This window comes from Coccinella septempunctata, chromosome 1 (genome assembly GCF_907165205.1).
Source record: "Coccinella septempunctata chromosome 1, icCocSept1.1, whole genome shotgun sequence".
NCBI classification, from domain to species: domain Eukaryota; kingdom Metazoa; phylum Arthropoda; class Insecta; order Coleoptera; family Coccinellidae; genus Coccinella; species Coccinella septempunctata.
Window position 1 is genome coordinate 969,747 of NC_058189.1, and position 22,506 is coordinate 992,252.

The following is a 22,506-nucleotide window of genomic DNA, read 5'->3' on the forward strand; positions in this document are numbered from 1 at the left end:
GGCTTGATAAAACTGTCAGATTATATTTTTTCCGTTTTTCTTGAATCATTAGCTTCAAAATAAGAAAAAACGCCACCGCGCTCGAGAATGTACACGTGACTTTTTTTTTGCAACTTTGGCGACCTCCCACACATTTTCGACACATTCAAAGTGTCAGATTGAGAGAATATATACTTTTCAACATGTAATTAACCACATATATCTTAATCTGACACGCTCGAGTATGTACAATGATCGTTTTTTTTTACTATTCTGACAGGCTGTCATAGACAATTCTCCCTATATACAGGTCTAATTGTTGGTAGAGGTAGGTTCGAGTAAATCCCGAATTTTCCTCTTCGGCTCCCCAACTATACAGGGTGAGATTCCTTAGGTGAGTTCAAGAAAAAAAAGTCCCATAAACATGGGGTCGCAAACGTTTCGTTTTCGAGATACAGAGTGTTGAAGTTTGAATGTTTTTCAAGTTTTTTTTCTCATAGTATCTACACTTCACAAGAATCTTTATGAATCATCGCTACAGATCAGGAAAATTTCCATAAAAACTGACACTGAATTCATTCACCACAGCTTACAAAGTGGCCTTCCTATCATAATTTGGATTTTCACGAGGATTTCGAGAGAATCGTTCAAAATTTTTTTTCTCGAAATCGTTGGTAGATACGACAAAACTACAAGAGACCGAAAAGTTTAGTATAAGAACAAAGCTTCTTTTTAAATTTTTTCAAATTAACAGTTGCTCACCAAAAAAAAGTTCTGCAGAAGAACAGGTGGCAGTGTTCCAGAAAAAATATCACCCTGTAGATCTTCTATCGAAATTGCCATGTCACGTGGTGAGAACTCTAAAATGTAATATCTATGCCAAATTTCAGTTGAATATCTTGTGAAGTGTAGATACTATGAGAAAAAAACTTGAAAAAAATTCAAACTTCAACACTCTGTATCTCGAAAACGAAACGTTTGCGACCCCATGTTTATGGGACTTTTTTTTCTTAAACTCACTTAAGGAACCTCCCCTTTTCGTTTGTACGTTCAATTTAGGAACACCCTGTATTATACGATTGCATAAGGATTCATTATCGGAAAAACTTAATTTCGTGAAAAAGTCCAATCGGGGAGCTCTCGCATCTCTAACAACGGGATATGTCGCATTATACGCAGCGTGTCCGACGAAGGCGGCCTGTCCGAAAAAAATCGATCGGCCAAAGCGAAAAAAAAACCGCTCGCATTCCTGGGCCCACCAATTAACTGGACGTATTCGAGGTTCCCCGAACCGTGAGCGACTTTTTGCCCGCGCCGGCATATCTGCGCTCCCGTTACCGGCATCGACTATCGGTCAATCATCGAAGAATCGTCATCCGCGGGCCGGTTCTTCTTCTTCTTCTCCTGCTTCACTTACATACGGACCTCGTTAAAATTATTGTTTTCTTAGCGGGGTGTAACCGGACCGATGTGAACTGTCATTATACCACGTTTTTTCGCTTAATTTCGGCTAATTATCTGGGCGATGCATCTTTAATGCGGTCTCTCTAACCGGTCGCGTTCCTGAATTCTGGTCGGTTCGGGATCCCTCGCTGATAAATTTCTCAATTTGGGATGGGGGAATTCATTTACCGGCGAGTTTTTCATTTTTCGATAATTTCTGTACAAGCGAAGCGCAGCGGAATCTGGACCCCGAGATTAATTGGCGGTTTCCAATTAGTCGACTTGAGAAATTGCCGTTTTGAAAGATGGCCCGGTTTTTTCTGCATTTTTCGACCTGTTTCGGGGGAAGAGAAAGTTGTCCGGGGTTTTTCAGCATCCTATTCATGGACCCAGAGGAAAAAACCTATACAGGGTGTATTCAGCTTACACTTTTTTGTAACAAAAGGTAGAACTGGTCAAAAAGAAGCGTTCCACCAAAAATCACCTGTACAATTAAAAATAGATCATTTGTTATCTGAATTATTGCAAAGCAATGGGAAGACACGTATCTCGTAATGACTGACTCAACCATATCGCACGATACAACAATGTTTTTCACGTGACCTGATGCAACTAATCAGATAGACTCGGATGTACTGAAGCATTTATTGTCCAGCCATATGTTACGTTTTCTTTCGTTTTTCCAATGCTCTAGATCCGTACTTGGAATTTTGTCGAAATTCTAGTGGTTGCATCTCAGCCATCTTGAATACTTTGTACAGGGTGAGACAAATATTTCAACGGTAGATTCTTGAGGTCAGAAGAAACACTTTTTTCCTTCAACGTTTTTTACCGAATTGGCTCGGTTTAAAAGATACAGGCTGTTAAAAAACCATAAAAAATGTTATTTTTACTCTTATCTCACAAGTTTTTGTAACTAGAACGGAGTAAGGTTGGCACTCATGAAATGTCGTTAATGTCATAACGCCGTTGTCACAACTAATATCAATTTTTATTACGAAAATGCCGAAAGTGATTGAAAAAAAAGACAGGGTTTCAGGAAGTGCTAAAGAATTCAGATCCGCACATTCAAATAGTTATACCCTGATATTCTAAAATCCACAATACGTCAGACGGTAGCGAACATATTCAATGTAAGAGAATTTATATAATGTTTCATCTGAATCTAAACGACTTATATTTCAGCTGATCATTTCCACAATCAGAAAGATTGTGAATGAAGAGGATGACAAAGAATTTCCTTCTATTGGGAGACCCAAAAAAAGTGGTGGCATTTGAGAATTTTATGTTTGAGTGAATTAATGCGAAAAGTTTACTACAGGATTTTCGTTAAATGTCATCGTAGAATAAGTTCCTGAAAATTGATTTTTCTATTTTTCATTTGACTTGTCCTATACATTATAAATGTCTTAAGGTACCAATAAATACCTAATTACATATTATTATTATATCAATGTATTAAGATGAACAGCCACAAATACGGGCCAGTCGTCTTGTTAATTGCTTATTAATGTGAAATTTTTGTTCAAAGGTGAAGTTCATCTTGACTTGAAACTTCCTTCAATTCATTTTACTTATATTGATGCAAGATGATTTTTGTTGAAGAATTTGACATTCTTGTAATTATCTGCTAATTCCTTCGGGAGATACCCATTCCCAACCACTGCATCATATGCATTTCATCTTCGGGTTAATATTTTTGAAATCTAAAACTGATAAACGTATTCAAACTTTAGCCAAAGAAGATATCCAACATTTACTCTCCTCAAGCTAATGCATATTATGATATTATACTGATCTCTTGTATTTTCCATGCAAATAACAGGATTTGTTATGCCTTCAATCAGTTTGTATAAACTTCAATTATGTTCGTCACATATGTTCCGAAGAGATTCGACATTGTGATAAAATACGTAATAACAGAAACTTTTACGTAGAACGGGCAACATAGCGTTGATTTAAAACCCAAAAATATCTTGACAATCGTCAAAACCCCACATTTTCGTAGTATACAGAGTGAAATGTGTCAAATTTCCATGACCAACCGAGTGCTAAGATATAATTGAATGGAGTATAGCTTGTTATTCTGAAGCTAATTTTGTTTTTCCAGGGGTGGCACAGCTCATGATGAAAACTTAAAATGGCTATATCTTTTTATCAGGGCCGGGTCAGGAAAAATGGTATAGGAAAAAAGTGTTTCTTTTCACCTCAAGGATCTACAGTTAAAATATTTGCACGAGTGAAAGATTCATTCTGTAGAGAAAAGAATAAAAATTTGACACGTATATCCCTTCATATGAAGAACGTGTAGTGACAAAAAACCTCCCAGATTCTGGGATCAGTACAACGATCGAATATCGCTTCTTGAGAAGCCTCAATACCCTCTTCTGCACAAGTAGTCAACGAAATGTACTGTTTATGTAACGCAGCAACTACTTCCGCAAACGTGACGTATCAAAGGCAAGATAAAACATGCAATTCTCGCTGCATTTATCACCCCACAATTTTAATAGATACAATTATTCAGCCACCTCATATCATTACGAACCGGAAAGCGTATCAACCATAATAATAATTGATACCTGCCGTAATACTACTCCATTTTCAATTAGCTCCTTCGAAAGCTAAATTCATCATGGAAATTTTCCCAAGGCAGTTTTCCACTCATTCGGAAGTGTGGAAAGCATCCATCATTGTTTCTATCGATGAAAAACCGTGCTTTATGAACCTTTCTGTTCAGAATCTCAAAATAGTTGTGAAGATTTGTGAAAACAAACAGAAAATAATAAGGTGAGGAGTGTTCGGCATGAATGAAACGAGCGTGTGGTTGTTGAATGAACTTTAAACGATCATTGAGGTTATGTAGGTGTGAGGGCATGAATGGGCACGGGCCTTTTGAGTGGGCGACGATGGAACGGGAAAAACGGACGGGTGTAGATTCGGGGGGCTACAGACGACCACGTCCTTATACATATTCAGCGCCATATCCTTACACTACGTAATAAAACCACGTGTTCATCCGAACTTTCGCCGACATTCAATGTAAATCAGCCGTTTTCCATTGGAATAAAAGGGAAATCGCAGGTTGGGCGATCGAAAACGACGCAGAAAATGAACACGGAAAAAGAAATTTTCCTAACGTTTTTCCTTTCAGTATCAGCATTGTTCTTTCTTCTATCATTTCAATTGAGAGTTTGAGGATTATTTGCAACGCTCTTAAATTCTTGATAGTTGGAGGGTCAAGACGGGCACCCATCCAGGTACACAACTCACCCAAAGCTGCTATATTCCGAATAGTAGAGATACAAAATAGTATTCGGACAAAATGATCTACCGCGTCGAAAAATGCTTCTTCCAGCTCGGAGCATCATCCTGGAACAAAGTTTGCGCCCACAGACCAAGAAAAAGACGAGTCCGCAACTTCGCACGAGGAGAAAAGCGTTTTCTCGGAAAGCAGCAACTTCCCACCGGGAAGGAGAAACCCAACCTGCTCCCAACTATTTTTAGTGCATAGTTGAACGTTCCTTGCACCTAAACCTCCTTCAGTATCGCGTAATTCGAACCTTCGCTCAATGAACGATGCGGCAAGGGACGGTCTAAAACCGCACGCCACGCGAATGTCAATGCCCTTCTACAAATATGTGTGTGTGTGTGTGTCTTGGCGATGAGTATCTACATTGTTACTCGCGTTGCACTATCGGTTTCTGTCAAGTTGCGATGACGCGATCCGCAGGATATGCACGGGAGGATCCCGGGAGGCTATGAAGCAGTCGTTTACGCGCAATGCTTTGGCGTCAAATGAATGCGAAATTGGCTAGGAACAGAAAACTAATCGACTTGATGTATTGTTCCCCAATTTTTCTGCGATATTGCAAAGGTAGCATCAATTCGTCGTCTACAGTTCGCCCTCTTGTTCTAATGTACAGGGTGGGCAAAATTCGTTGTCTACTGAGAGGAACTCGAGAACTATAGCAGCTAGAAGAAAACGGATGACACATTCTCGAGTTCTTTTTTCCTGACTATTCCAAATCTGAAAACAGATCCAGCCTAACGCTCATAGATTTTGAGTTATGACCGAAAATTGAGAAATTGTCATTTTCAATGAAGCTGAATAACTCGCTTATTTAAACTCGTATTCGAAATCCGTTGTTACATTCTACAGGCACTTTTTTATGAGGAATTCGAATATGATATTGAGAAATTTTTCGATCCAGTCATTTTCGAGATACGACAGGGATTTCTGATTTTTCAAATGAAAACTATAGTTGAAAGTTCTATTCTATTCTATTCTATCATATGTCGCTATTCACATGAACGAGAAAAAATTCAATACTTTTTCCTGCTTTTCGATTCTTTGTTGAATTATAAGTAGGCTGGGATACCATAGCAACCGTTGAATATGCATTATCTTTTGTGAACCTGAGCCTCTATGATTGAAATCACGGATTGCTGAATAAATATTTCGATGATTAATTTGCCATCGTTTGTTCTCGCGATGTTTGGCATGCTTATCTTACGATGGTTCACAATTCGAATACTACCGTTGACAGAAATACCTATTTTTTATCATCTTACTTCTGTAAAAATTATAATTATAGATAGGTATCGTATTTTATTTATTATATTACTGACTCTTGAAGATTCTTTCATAAATAGAAAAACGATAATTGAATAAATTTTCTTCTTTAATAAACAGACGAAAGTCTTTTACTCTCTTTAAGAGGATATTGATCTCGATATCGATATATAAAAGAAATAATTATTCGTCAGTCGGTGATTCTTATCACAGAAGGTTGAGTTCACATAGGATTATGTGGAGTTCACGAACCATAATGCATTTTCAACGGTCGCTATGGTTACGCCAGCCTACTGAAAATTCAACAGTGAATCGAAAAGCAGGAAAAAGTATTGAATTTTTTTTCTTACGTTATATTCATGTGAATAGCGACATATCATACATTTTTGAAATCAGCAAAAAAAATTGCAGCAAGATGAAAGAAGTTTCAACTATAGTTTACATTTGAAAAATCAGAAATCCCTGTCGTATCTCGAAAACGACTGGATCAAAAAATTTATTAATATCATATTCGAATTCCTCATAAAAAGTGCCCGTAGAATGTAACAACAGATTTCGAATACGAGTTGAAATAAGCGAGTTATTCAGCTTCATTGAAAATGACAATTTCTCAATTTTCGTTCATAACTCAAAATCTATGACTGTTAGGCTGGGTCTGTTTTCAGTTTTAGATTAGTCAAGAAAAAAGAGCTGGAGAATGTGTCATCCGTTTTCTTCTAGCTGCTATAGTTCTCGAGATCCCTTCAGTAGACAACGAATTTTGCCCACCCTGTACAGGGTGGGCAAAATCTCAAAAGGGTATTCCGGAGAATGGGAAAAATCTCATCAGGAACGATGACGTCAAGCGAATGACGAGGACGTCGATGACGGTGCAACACCTGATGCTAAAAAAGTGACTTCTGGCGTATTCCCCGGGTTATTAACCTGCCGCCTCGTTAACCATCGATGTTCACATGAATGAAAATTAAACTCGATTAACCGCCATTATTTACTAATGATAAACCTGTCCCTCGAACGATTACGCACGACCGCACTAAATCAATTATATAACCATTGTTTGTTTGATAAACAATCTTGTAAACAGCACTCTCCGTACCTCTCTTATCGGTTACAAAACTTTTCTTCGTCACAGACACATCAACGTGAAACATCCAAGACAAGCAGTTGTCTCACATTTTGACATTTTTGAAAATTTTCAACTCACCTTCTAAACTCTTGACCGAATCGCATCGGGGAGGGGTGGATCCACCTGAAAAAAAAATAATTGATACTCTCTGTCAACTAAGGATAATAATATAATCATTTCTTCTGAATTCCAAAGAGAAATATAAATTTATAATAGAATAAACATGATAAAAGGTAAAATACTTCAATTTTACTCGTAATCGACTGTTAAAGTAAAAGCTCTTTTGGTGGCAAACAAGGAAATCAATAAAAATCCAATGACTTCTCGAAAGTAAAGGGAGAAAGAAGGCTTATTTACTGTTATGGATATCCATCACAAAACCCACAATTTCATTGAAAAACCTTTCACCGAAACCTATCAAAACGCAGCAAATCACTCACAATGGTTGAAATATTGCTTCCAACATTCTAATGGGAATTGAAAGAAAGACACTTAAAAACCAGAAAAGACGTTCATCACAGTTGATTTACAGAGAGTTAACTGTAATGGGTATATAATATTAAAAGATTCGAATCAGCATCAGACAATCTTCTGCAGTATAGAAAACTATATGCAGGGTGAGTCTTGACTCGTATATAAATATTTCAACAGTACATTCTTGAGGTCAAAAGAAACAGTTTTTCCCTTACGATTTTTCGCGAATCGGCTAGGTTTAAAAGATACAGGCTGTTGAAAAACCATAAAAAATGTCATTTTTAGTTATATCTCACAAATGGTTTTATCGAATGAAATGAATTCCGGAATATAGTTTTTCATTTATTTGATGAATATTTTTCGAATACAAGATATCACCCACGTCTTCCAGTTTCCTCATTATGACCGTAACGTACCATAAAAATACCAAAAATTCAAAGAAACCAACTCTTGAAAATAAGTTGGACGCTATCTAATGAATATTTGATCGTTTTGTAAAATAAAAGTATTCTTCATATTTTCTCATATAATGCGCCGTTTTCGAGTAATTTGATGTCCAAAATTCAAAAAGTATCTGTGAAATTTGAAAAATTGGGTACTTTAGCTGAATTAAACTCTGTTTGGAAGATTTACAGATGTGTAGTGTCACAGATTTAGCTAGTTATTCTGAAGGTTATTTTGTTCTTTTCAGGGGTGGCAAAGCTCAGAACTTCGAATCAGAAAAAATTGTGTAGGAAAAAAAGTGTTTCTTTTGAACTCTCTTGAGTCGAAATATTTGTACGAGTCAAAGGCTCACCCTGTATAGGTACACACGAATCTTGAATTTCATCTATCCAACTTCAACGTTTTCGAAAATAGGTTTTTTATGACACCACTCCTCAAATTTCAAAATCTTATCCAAGAGTTTTTGTTAAAAAGTCGTTTTCCAGTGCCTTTTGGCTCATTCGATTTCAAACGTTAATTATTGGAGATAACGAATCGAAAATGGATGAAACACGGTCTAGATCAAGATAATTAAAAAGAGTTATTCAAAATAATTTCAAATCACCTACACAGGTGATTAGTCTGGTGGTAGGAATCCTAGCTATGAACCGAAAGGGCTCGGTTTCGAACCCCCATGGGGTAAAAAAACTTTCTTTGGCTTTGGAGTTCCGATTGTTAACTGTTTGATAAAAAAAACAAAGGGTGAAGTGCTCAAGAAGGATGACGACATTTACTTATAAAGGTGTCAATCAAATTTCCATCATCCTAGTTCGAATCTAATCTCCCGTTTTTCCGTTCCTCGCGGCAACGTCGAACCGGCTCTTTCCCGCCGTCTGAGGTACGGTCGGGGGAAACGGAAAAGCTTGTCGCGACCTTCGCACGAGGCGTCGGTCAGCGGCCCGAGCGGCGCTGACGTCGCGCGGCAAGGACGCCCCCGAATTTCGGGCGGGTGGCTGCGGGCCCCAAATTCTCCTCTGCGGCGGCGGCCGCCGACCTTGACAGTAAACAAAACGTCGTCATTTCAACATCGCATATCGCACGGCCACCGTTTCTGATAGATATCATTGGCGTTTTCGCTCTCAGACGCTCAGGGAAAAATAAAACAAGAGGGGAAAAACGATAACATTCTCAAAAGTGAGCCTTGACAATTCTGAAGGCAGACACGAATAACCCCCTGGAGAAATTAACAGACCGAAAGACCGACAAAAATTTGGAGACATCAATAATTAAACGCGAGTAGCCACGTTCTAATTTCGCTAATTCGTTTAGCGTCAGTTTGAAGGTGACATTTCGTCGCCGAAAACAGCTAATGGCCCCAAATTGATGAGTCATACGCAATTTCTAGACGGTCCATCTTCCCGTAGGACCGTGACCTTTCGACCTTCGAAATTTAAATGGACCCCAGGACGGAGGGACGGCGCAAAACGCTTCCTTCGTTCAGGGAAAAAATCGCGGAGATTGAAATGACGGAAACGTGCCCAGCATGGCCGTAACGTATTTCGTTTCACTGAACCAGCGCTTCTTCTTCTTCTTCGATTTTCTCGCAACGTAGGAGGGGATCGAAACAAAAAGATTGCAAAGAAGGGCGGCCATGGCGGAAAATGCGTTTGTTTATCATTTCCGAACTTCTTTTAAAGAATTTTCTCGCACTCTGGATTCGATAAAAAAGCTCTGTCTTCTTTTATACGGTGAAACTCCACGATGAGTTTTTAATTAGGTGTGAACTGTGGTCTCGGAAACTAGAATAGCTAGAGCAAAACCGGTGACACATTTCTTTGCTCTTTTTCAGAGAAACAAAGAATGGTGAAAACCGTAGCTTCCTACGATTCTTCGTTCCTGAGTTATTAGCAAAAAATGAGATTTCGAAAAGACTTCTTTGTCTTTGAAGTTACAGGTCAGAAACTTGAACTGTCTACAGGCACTTTTTCACGTAGAATTCACTGACAAGCTTAAAATATTTTTTCGTTTTGAATTGTTTCTTCAGATGCCAACTTTCATTGAATTGAAAAAAAAATCATTTCAGTAGATTCCATCTATACAGGGTCTCCGCGCCATCATTCTATTAACTATACAAAAAAGAGTTTCAAATAAAACTTTCCTCTTTTTAAGTAGAGCATCTCCTGACATTATTTGGAACTATACAAAGTGTTTCGTTTCTTATGCACAGCTATCAACTTCGTTATTTTAAATGGAACACCCTATATATTTTTACATTTTTGAATTCCTTGTTGAATTTGAATATAAGTTTGATGACACAACTATGTCTGAAATCTCAACGGTTTTCGAGAAATTTGACTTTTTATTAATATTTTGACAGTTTGAGGTACTTACATAAAGGACTATGGCTCCGTCCCTATTCTATGTAATTGATTCAAATTTGGACTGTGTCTAGTCAATAAATGAAACATTAAAAATTTTCTTTGTAAATAACCATATTATATACAGGGTCCACGAAAACGTAAGTCCATTATCAAGACAGAAATTGATTAAAATCTTCATTTTTTTAAATGGCAACCCATATTTTTTTCTGTTTATTATTAAAAACAACTAAGAGCGAACAAAAAATGTTTAAATAATACACAGAAAAAAATATGGGTTGCCTTTAAAAAAGATTTTGATGAATTTCTGTTTTGATAATGGATCTACGTTTTCGTGGACCCTGTATATAATATGGTTATTAACGAAGAAAATTTATAGTGTATCATTAGTTGACTAGACACAGTCCAAATTTGAGTCAATTACATAGAATAGGGACGCAGCTATAGTCCTTTATGTAAGCACCTCAAACTGTCAAAATATTAATAAAAAGTCAAATTTCTCGAAAACCGTTGAGAATTCAGACATAGTTTTATTATCAAACTTATATTCAAATTAAACGAGGAATTCAAAAATGTAAAAATATATAGGGTGTTCCATTTAAAATAACGAAGTTGATAGCTGTGCAGAAGAAACGAAACACTTTGTATAGTTCTAAATAATTTTAGGAGATGCTCTACTGAAAAAGAGGCAACTTTTATTCGAAATTCTTTTTTGTAGAGTTAATAGAATTAGAGTAATCAACCGCTGCCTCATGGCGCGGGCACCCTGTATAAAAGTGCCCAAGATGGATGAAACACGAAAATTTTCCGATTGCCCATCCCTGAAATCCCCGCGGAATACAAATCGACCGACGAAGAAGCGCCAATGTCGAATATAATTATCATATCAACATTTTTATCCGGTGACATTTCCTCAGAGACCCGAAATTTATTTTATCTACACGGCAATAACACGTGCGTCCCAATAATCACGAAACGTTCTCGGTTTCAAGGTACTACTCCCGTCGTGAATCGAAACGTAAAAATCTCAATAAAATAAATTGTGCGTGTTTTTATTTCTAGATGGTCTCTTTTGTTGATTATAATGGCGAAACTAGAATTATTTTTACCTCGACGGCGAATGGAATGTTAGAAATTATGTTTCACGACGAAGCGTGTAATAGAGAAACAAAGTTCATCAAAACCCATTCTTCTTAAATGGACAAAACTGACATAATCGATATTGTTTCAACAGAACCGGTTTATCGGCGAATTTTTCTGTGATATTTCAAGTTTTCGAGACTATTTGAATTAATGAATATCAAGTTAATTTCGTATTTCTAAATCGATGCTGCAAATACGTGACCAGATTAATTTTAACCAAAAAGCGACGTATTTGAAATGGGCAAGGTCATTCACGACTTAACCAAAGTTTCTCCATGTCTAAACAGTTCCACGGTTAGTTGCCTGGAACACTACCGTGTTGGAAAGACTTGTGGCGGGTTCGAATCCCGCTGGAAACCAAAGGGAATTTTACGAGTACCAAATTAAAAATCGTTTACACCATCTTATTGTAGCTAAACATGTAAACAAGCAGATTTACACTTGTCAATACAGATTTTAACCCTGGTTTAAAGATTATTAAAAAGAAAAGAAGATCTACTGACTCATACGGCGCGCGAATTGGCATCACAGGAAGTAATGAAGCGAAAATTTGAAATCGACACCGGCTCATCGTCTAAAATTAGTGGTTCGAAAATAGAAACTAGAAACACTTCGGGGATACTGGATCGAACCAGGAAGTTTAATGGTCGGCAATAAAAATGCCTGAAACAATGCATGCAGAACCATGCCTCTGGATTCGATTAACCGTGACCAAGTGAACTACTAACCCAAAGCCGGCCCTATTGTTCCCTAGCTACGACTAAATAGGTCGTTGGGAGAAAATTTCACGAATCTATAAAAATTTCTATTAATAAGAACTAGACCGATCAAATTTTACGATCTTTTTCGTTCCCGAATACGCCTTTTATCATATTCGACGGCAGGTGTCTTCGCATAATTAGAGACATTAATCTGACTCGGTTCTTCTCGAATTCTCCCATAACAGGTTTGTTGTTAGGACTCCCGGGGAATGTATGTCAACATCTGCCCAAGATTTCCTCGGCAATATTTTGACAGGTGAATAATGCGAGTCAAGGTCCCGCCGCCTAGACTCGGGCAGGAAACGATCATTTCATGGCCGGTAAAGCGTGCTAACTAACGAAAGGGAGAAGATCGGGAGATAGGGACCCATTAGTGGGGAATGATTTCATCCTATTTTATCGTATTATCTGACTATTATCGTAGATCTCATTAGAAGGGACGAGGCTAACGCTAAAAGCTGAAAATTTTAAAGGGGGTTGGTTTTTTTGAATGGATATTCGCATTTCTGGGACGATTGGCATATACAGGGCGAGTCTTTGAATATTTTAACAGTAGATTCTTAAGAAAACACTTTTTTCCCATACCATTTTTCCGAATCGGCTCGGTTTTAAAGATACAGGCTGTTGAAAAACCATTAAAAAAAATTATTTTTGGTTTTATCTCACAAACGGTTTTATCGAATTAAATGAATTTTGGAATATAGTTTTTCGTCCATTCGATGAATCTTTTGCGAACCCAAGATATCACCCACTTCTTCCAGTTTTCTCATTATAACCATTAAGTACCATAAAAAGGCCAAAAATTCAAAGAACCCAACTCTTGGAACTAAGTTGGACGCTAGCTAATGAATATTTGAACATTTTGTAAAATAAAAGTATTCTTCATATTTTCTCGTATGATGCGCCGTTTTCGAGTAATTTGATGTTAAAAAGTATGTGTGAAATTTGAAAAATTGGGTACTTCGGCTGAATACATCTCTGTTTTGAAGATGCACAGATTTAGCTAGTTATTCTGATGGTAATTTTGTTTTCGCAGGGTTGGCACAGCTCATTATAAAAACTCAAGATGGCTATATTTTTTATCAGGGCCGAATCAGAAAAAATGGTATAGGAAAAGCGTTTCTTGTGACGTCAAGAATCGACTGTTAAGTTGAAATGTTTGTAGGAGTCAGATAATCACCCTGTATGTGCCAAATTCGCCTCGAACTTTAATAGTGAAAAAAAATCAACAAAGTAGTTACACAAAAAGTCCGATAACGAATATTTGGGGTTGAAAGAGATTTAAAAAAACTCAAAGCTCAAGTGGAAAGTTCTTCATCTTCCAATTCAAATGGGGGGTGATTCTTTGCGAGAGAGTACGTTTAGGAGGAATTTATAATGTTATAAAGTTCCTAATTGGATTTAAAAAAAATCATCTCTAAAACTTTCTTCTCATCTCCTCCGCATCGACTTCCACGTACCACATATCCAAGCTCCAATTCAACTGGGCAAAAACCATAATCATATATCATCCAAACTGTTCATAATCGAAAAGGAAAGTCCAAGGAAGCGACAGAAAACAATGATCATTGTCGTCCACAAGATCATCCAATTTTTTTTCCGACTTAGACCCGAATCCAATCACCTTTTACCGAAACCCTAATGACGATCTAACGATGCCAAAACACGTTCAACTGCTGAATATTGCACGCATACATAGACAGAGAGAGAGAGATAGAGAGAGTTAACGAACCCGATCGATTTTTTTGGGCAGAACGTCAAGGCTACGCCGCTCACTGTACCAAACAAATATAGTGCGTTCTAAGATTCGCTAAAAGTCAACAAACTGCTAGTCATGAGGAGGAATACCTGGCTAGTGAGACAATCGGCAGGATCAGTGACTTCCAAGGGGCCACGGTAGGTACGGTGATAGATTGCAGGCTATTTGATCACTCCTAATTTCATTAACGGAGGAGGCGTCTGTATAAACCCACTACGATGCGAGAATATCATCGTGGTTTTGGTAGCTGACTCTAAAACCGACACCACCTGTCTGTGATAATCCGATTAAGGGGTCAATACTGTACGAGAACAATTCATTGTGTAATCTTGAAGTAAACGAATGATTTGCCGAAAAAATCAAGCAGTCAGAAGACTTTGGCATGGTCTCAGCAAGACGCTGCCACTTGACAAAACACTGATTGTCTTGCCTTTCCTGACTGTAACATCCAATGGCTCGTTGAAATGAAGTGGCCACTTTGTTCTCACGATTTAACACCCTTATTCATTTTCCGTGGGTTCACATAAAGTTACAGTTAACGATTCCTTGAACACCAAAGATCAAAACATCAAAACCATAAGTAAAGCCTGATAGACAAATGTGATGTTTAAATGTATATACATAGGCCCAGCAAAAACAGGTTTTCCCTAACCCTATTAGATCCGTTTGCACCAAACGCACTTAGTGTTAAGTGTCCCTTAAAATGAAACCTTAACTTATATTACGTTAAGTGATATTTAAATGGCTAAAGCTAGCCTTAAATTTAAGCGCTCCTGTAATGACCACTTAGGTATTTAAGGGCGGGATTCTAACCTAAAATAATTTGTTGAACTGGCTGCAGAACTTCCCATTTTTGATGGATTTTGAAAATTGAATGAATTCATTGCTGAATACCAAGCCTTTTCTTTCGTCTTTATTGTAATGCCATCAGTCTTTTTTAATTTTCAATTTGGTGTCACAAATAATACTATAGTTAGCAACAAACTGTTTTTTTCTGTTGAGAAGTTGAGTGCCCTTCGTAAATTACCACCACTTGCTTGGCAATCATTCACCGTAGTCGTACTAACAAGGGCAATAAGGACATTTTCTTCACGTTCCTCTTCAACATTAGTAAAACAAATTCACACAAGACTTTACAAAGAAAGTGTTGTACTTATATAAACTTAGGTACCTTTTATTTGACAATCATTATCATTATCAATATTAATGCTAATTCAACAATAAAGAGTTGTTACTCTTTGATAATATTATAATAATATCCTTGACACTGACTGACAGGACAATAAAGTTAGGTTAATGAAATGACAACGATCATCGGCAACCGGCCAACCAATGAAATGGCTTTATTGGACTAGGATAAAGTTGCACCAAAATAAAAAGCTGAAATATCACTAGATATAAAAACTTAAGGGCCCCTTACTTAAGATTCTGTTAAGCCACAGTCGTGCAACTGGGAATAAAATTAAGCATCCATTAACTTTGAACGAGGCTTAGTTAAGTACTCCTTTTAAGGGGGATTGGTGCAAACGGACCTTATTGTACTCAAAGAACTGTCATTTAAACAAACATAGATCTTCAACGAAAATAGCAGGAAAAGACTACGGATGGAGTAGAATCATTCCACAGTATGGATTTAGTATCAGAGAGTTCAACTGAAACGAACAGAAGTATTTTCATAACAGCACAATGAAAATTTAAAAGGAAAACTATTTCACGAATAAAACGGAATAAAAAGAAAATAAAATAAATGGAACATAATGATGACGCAAATAAGAGGTGATCTTTCGTCTCCAGGTCAAGTGTTTATTGGTAGTGATGAAAATTTTCCATTGAGAAACGTTCCTGAGTCAATTTTGAATATTTATTGCGATCCGAAGGATATCTACGCCATTCCAAATCACATTATTACGTTTTTCCCATTCAACTATTTCTACAAAATCGAGAACTAACGAGGTATAAATTTTCCATCGCCAATTGTCATAGGTGGTTATCCAAGTTATTTCATCTGTATATTGACGCATTAAAATTGAACCAAGTGGACCTTTCTCTCAATCAAACAAAGTGAATAATTGCACGCAATCAGGTTCGTCATAAACACTCGATACCCTCAAAAAGGATCCCGTTTGATATCAATAAAATTCGTGATAAGCATGTAATGTAACACTTCCAAATTCGAGTCGCCATCAGATTTTTATTGAAACGTTACTTGCCTTTCGATTTATTAATGTTGGAGTGCCAGCCAATCCCGAAGAAACCCACTATTTCGATTTCGTTCACTGTATGAACCTACCTACAGTTTAATCGGCATTTAAACCGAAAAAACCTCTAATAGTTCAGTTTATTTGGCAAATCAAATCTGTTCAGATGTTGATATGGTGAACATCTGTGAATCAACATTGATTTGCTAATCAGCAGTCTATATAATCTTCGATGGGCTTCAATATAACGTCGCGTAGAGCACTTGTATGAAACTTTCTATAGCCATTTCAACATCGAATAGAAACAGCTTCAAACAGATCAACCATAATATTGCAAGTCTCAGGAAGATCAAATGATAAGACCACATAAAATCTGCTAGAACTTGCGGCAGAAGGTTCATCTGAGATGAATCCATTTTGAGTAGCCACATAATTCGAAATTCACTGATGAGAAAGAACGTAATTGTATGAGCCTTTCTATAGCTGTTTCAATATAGGAATTGAGGCAGCCTCAAACAGGACAAATTAATGTAGCAAGTTTCAGGAAGACCGTACGTTAAAGGGCGCGTACGACCTGCTAGAACTTGCAACTTCTCACATCTCACCGAAACTCTTACGTGCATGGCATCATTGTCCAATATATTACCTGCAACAAAAAGAACAAATTTAGTTTAAATCGAAAACGCAGGAAAAACGACATATTAATCAATAAGTTTCGTTCGAGAGCCTATTTTTCGAGCATCATTTGAATTGGCGAGATAAACGCAAGTACTTAAAAGTTAAAAGATTATTTTATCAAGGCAAAGAATTCATACGTAACGATTACAGTAACTACGCATCAAAGAACGAACTCGAATATTCAGGACTAATATAATGCGCCATCCTAATTATATTCCCTGCGAAAGTTCGAGGATAATTCATTTTTTGAATAATAAGTCACAATAGATCATCGAATTATCTAAGCTGAAACTTATGAATATTGGTAGCCTGGTAGACCTTGAAACGGATATGTTAAATTAAACAAAGAACGGGCCATATATTCGGACCTTTACCGGAAAAATCCTTTCATTCAAATGAGACGCTAATGAATGGGATTTTCGAGTGTGAATATCATTAACAATTCCAATATTCCACGACGACAGTCTGGAGTATTTAACACGCATTTGAATATGCGAAATTACCATTATTAGATCTTTGAATGGCCACAGACCCAAATACGTTTCCGCCAAAATTATCGCATTTCGAATAAGGATTCGACTAAAACTTACTTAAATATATTGAATGACATTAAAATAAGGACACAGAAGTTAAATATTTTCGTGAGTGATAAAGTATAGTTCCATCTCAATCAGAAGTCAATTCTTCCTTTCTTTCTAAAGGAAGTTCATATCTATACTCCATTCACATTTATTTTAGCAGTCGGTTGGCCATGAAATAATTTTGTCAAGTTTTTGTAACTAGAACGGAGTAAGGTTGGCACTCATGAAATGTCGTTAATGTCATAACGCCGTTGCCACAACTAATATCAATTTTTATTTCGAAAATGCCGAAAGTGATTGAAAAAAAGACAGGGTTTCAGGAAGTGCTATTTAGAATTCAGGTCCGCTCATTTAAATAGTTGATAGTCTTTAAATAGTGATATTCTAAAATCCACAATACGTCAGACGGTAGCGAACATATTCAATGTAAGAGAATTTATATAATGTTTCATCTGAATCTAAACGACTTATTATTCAGTTGAATATTTCCACAATCAGAAAGATTGTGAATGAAGAGGATAACAAAGAATTTCCTTCTATTGGGAGACCCAAAAAAGTGGTGGCTTTTGAGAATTTTATGTTTGAGTGAATTAATGCGAAAAGTTTACTACATGATTTTCGATGAATGTCATCGTACAATAAGTTCCCGAAAATTGATTTTTCTATTTTTCATTTGACTTGTCCTATACATTGTAAATGTCTTAAGGTACCAATAAATACCTAATTATTATTAGTATTATATCAATGTATTAAGATGAACAGCCACAAATACGGGCCAGTTGTCCTGTTAATTGTTTATTCATGTGAAATTTTTGTTCAAAGGTGAAGTTCCTCTTGACTTGAAACTTCCTTTAATTCCTTTTACTTATATTAATGCAAGATGATATTTTGTTGAAGAATTCAACATTCTTGTAATTATCTGTTAATTCATTCGGGAGATACCCATTCCCAACCACTGCATCATATGCATTTCATCTTCGGGTTAATATTTTTGAAATCTACAACTGATGTAACGTATTCAAACTTTAGCCAAAGAAGATAACGAACATTAACTCTCCTCAAGCTAGTGCATATTATGATGCAAATAACTGGATTTGGTATGCCTTCAATCAGTTTGTATAAACTTCAATTATGTTCATCACATATTTTCCGAAGAGATTCGACATTGTCATAAAATACGTAATAACAGAAACTTTTACGTAGAACGGCCAACATAGCTCTGATTTAAAACCCAAAAATGTTTTGACAAGCTTCATAACCCCACACTTTCGTACTCTACAGAGTGAAATGTGTTGAAATTCCATGGCCAACCGACTGCTAAAATAAAGGTGAATGGAGTATATAACGATAATTGGGGTTTAAGGCTACTTAAAACCCTTACTTGAAGAAGAAAACGTTTTGTTTCAGCAATTGGAAAAATTTATAAAAAATGACATTCATCAAGTGTTGGTATACGTAGATATAACTTCATTATGATGTCATTCATAGTAGAGATTATCGGCAAAAAGCCGTTACATAAACGTCGTGTCATTAATGTCAAGAACACGTACTTACGCCCCAAATGCAAATTCGCTATCAGGCGTTACAAACATTCAGTTGATTAATTAACGACATACGGCAATACTGATAAGGTGCGAAATCAAAACAGACATATCCGCACGGATAATAAAACAAATACAGTTGGTTACATAACTAAGGACAGTGCGAGACAGTCGTAAAGAAGTCGAAGGGTCAAGTCTAAAAAGAGATACGGTACGGCGTATTATCTATGCACCAAGCGGGTCAACGAAAATAGACGAACGGATCGGGGAAAAATAAGAGTGGAATACCAATATAACTCCGGAGGAATTTCGAATAACCTGCTTTGGACGGGCGAGACGACAAATGCGAGCGTAGTTATATAGGGGGAGAATCGGAAAATGAGTTGTAATTTCGGTTCTGTGGTAGCGGCGGCCATAAACGCTGGCATAGAATAGCAATGAGAGGATGGACGTGAGCTACAGGTACATTGTTATCTGTGGAATTTCGATTCATAGATTGATTGTTGGCGATTTCATGGCAGTACTGAATCTATATAGTTGGGGAGCCGACGATGCCAAACCGGGCGTCGTGGAGACCTAGTGGATTTTGAAGATTAGATGGTAGAAAGAAAAAAAGGTTCTTTGATGTATGCACTTTCAGCGGTGGCGAAAGCGTCTGCAGGGTCTCTAAGATGTAGAAAAAAATCGTCAGGTGTACATACTCGAGCGTGTCAGATTAAGATACTGTATATGCCCTACGTGTCTTTGATAATGAATTCATGCTTATCTGACAGTTTGCGCGGTGGAATTGGCCGTCAGAAGAGTTGAAATTGGTAAAAAAAAAATTTCCAGCGTGTCAGATTTTCGGAGGATATGTTAATTGCACCCAAAGGAAGCCACTTTTCAAGGAACTGACAATTTGGACGTGACGCAAGGTCACAGCGGTCCTTTGAAAATGTAAAAAAAAATCGTTATTTGTACATACTCGAGCGTGTAAGATATTCATACAGTAGGTTAATCTGAGTGTTGTAGACGTGTTGACCCATTAATCTGACACTTATCAGCGGGGGTTTTCTTAATCTGACACTCTGAAGATGACAAAAATCCCTTTTTTTCGAATATTTCCCTCCTTGTACCTCTAATCGTTTTTGTATTCATTATGAAAGTTGTAGATAATAAAATTCTACACAACTTTTGTCTGAAGCAATTTTACATACTCTCAACCGTTCTCGAGTTAGAGGGCGATAAGGGCAAGGAGCTTAGCCACACATGCGAAAGGGCAAGGTCAATGTAGAATCCCAGTCTAATCTACAATTGTCAAAATGACAAGATATTTCTATGATGACAACTTCGAAATTAGTCACGAAAACTTTGGTATTTTCTCTGACTGAACCTTAGAATGTACTATTTTCCAACGAGTGAATTTTCACTTCAGCATGTATCGCTAAACAACTCGCATTAATCGCCATATATTTCAAAAACGTATGAACGTAGAAAAAATTGCTTGGGACAAAATTTGAAGAAAATGCTATGCTCTACAACTTTTATAATGAATGCAGAAAAGATTTGAAGCCCAGGAAAGGAGATAATTGAAAAAAAAATTATTTTTGTGACTTTTATGGCCAATTTTGAGTATTTGAGAATTGGGAAGTTGACCACATCTCAAGAAAAGAACTGGCCAAGTTTCCTGAACATTTTCACCAAACATATTCACGAAGTCATAGTAAAAATTGAAATCCTTCGCCGAAACTTTCATTTCGGAGGAGTATTCGAAGCATTAATATAATATAAATACATAATAGTTGTGAATTTCTATCTGATGGGATGACCCTGAAGAACCCCAGATTTAACACCACTGGGTTTTTTGTAGATCTACAGCAATTTTCATCGAGGACCATAATTTCGGTCCAAAAACCAACGAATCTAGCGAGCTAGCCGGCTCAACCTCTGCGATCTCCGACCAGGTCGTCTTTAACGGGTCGAAGGACGCGGACAAGTAAATAAACGCCATATCGTCCTCCTGAAATAAAACGCCTCGAATACGCACCACGCTCACCTATTTTCTATTGTCGATCGCGAACGGTATTCTGCGTATTCCCCACGACTGACATAGAGAGTGGTTTCCGTCTATGAGACGACCTTGGGCGTTTTCGAAAACGCGGACGTAGGAATTTGCATAATGCTCCGTCATTTATGGGAGATCCGTTAGCAGAAGGATAATGGAAAATGTCGTCGAAAACGCGGTCTGAATTTCTCGGGATTGTACCGTGGAAAGCCCTATTTCAATATGGAAACGGATGAAGTTGAGGCCCCTAAACCATAACGAGAATAACCGTTCGAAAACAAAACGAAAATTGATGATTTCAAATGTACGAAGATATATTGAAAAATCTTAGCCTACTATAGAACCAAACAAAATTTCAATGCCAAAATATTTTATTACTCAACATATTCTCCTTTTAATTCGATTATTGTGAAAAATTGGACTGCAAGCAAGAGGTAAATTTTCCATTGAAGATGATGACCGATCAGGATGGCCAATTTCTGTGTCAGTCCCCGAAAATATCGATGCAGTTCATGACATGATTTTATCAGATCGTCGAATTGGACTGAAACGGATATCTGAAGCACTGAATATTTCATACGAACGCGTTCATCAAATAATTCACGTCTATTTGGACATGAGAAAAATTGCTGCAAAATGGATCCCCAAATGTTTGAATGTTGACCAAAAGCGTGCAAGGGTAGAAGCATCGCGTTTGATCTTTGATCGATTTGAAAACGATGTAGACTTCTTAGACCGAATTGTTACTATGGATGGGACTTCGGTACATCTATACGATCCAGAAACAAAGCAACAATCGATGGAATGGCGACACTCTGGTACCCCAAGACTTAAGAAGTTTAGTGTCCAAAAATCTGCAGAAAAAGTTCTTGCTTCAGTTTTTTGGGGTTGCCATGGAGTAATCATGATCAATTTTTGGAAAGCTGTCCAAAGGCATTTTGTTTTTGCAGGACAACGCCCCTGCACACAAATCTCTTGTTGCCATGCAAAAAATTCGTGATTTAGGGTTTGAATTACTAGAACACTCCCCTCATCCACCAGATTTGGCTCCATCCGACCATCATCTTTTTCCCCTAATGAAAAAATGTTTAAATGGTCTTAAATTTTCTTGCAACGAGGAGGTAATAAAAGCTGTGGAGGTCTGGTTTGCAGAGCAAGAAGAAACATTTTTTTCATAGGTCCAGAGACGTTGCAGGTTAGCTATCATAGCACAGACATGTCCAATTCGGTTTATTAGCAGTTTTGAGTTTGTGCCAGGGCCGTCGTTGGATTTTATTGGCCCCTAGTCATACATCCGTCAGATAAGTACCTGATACATCGTTAATTTATTGAAATTGTGGTTAATCTTTTTCCATTGAACAAAAGCGTTAGCGTATGGGAACTCCTTATGGGAAATTTTGGA

The 22,506-nt window shown here is 37.2% G+C and overlaps 1 protein-coding gene across 1 annotated transcript in view; it reads right to left on the bottom strand.

Annotated features, from left to right (window-relative positions):
• The window catches only part of LOC123308636 (transcriptional regulator Myc-2), a 128,992-nt gene that overhangs the window by 65,848 nt on the left and 40,638 nt on the right, over positions 1-22,506 (bottom strand). Inside the window, exon 4 of the mRNA XM_044891394.1 lies at positions 7,203-7,247. Within this exon, the coding sequence (XP_044747329.1) occupies positions 7,203-7,247 (45 nt within the window). The remainder of the gene's footprint in view (positions 1-7,202; positions 7,248-22,506) is intronic.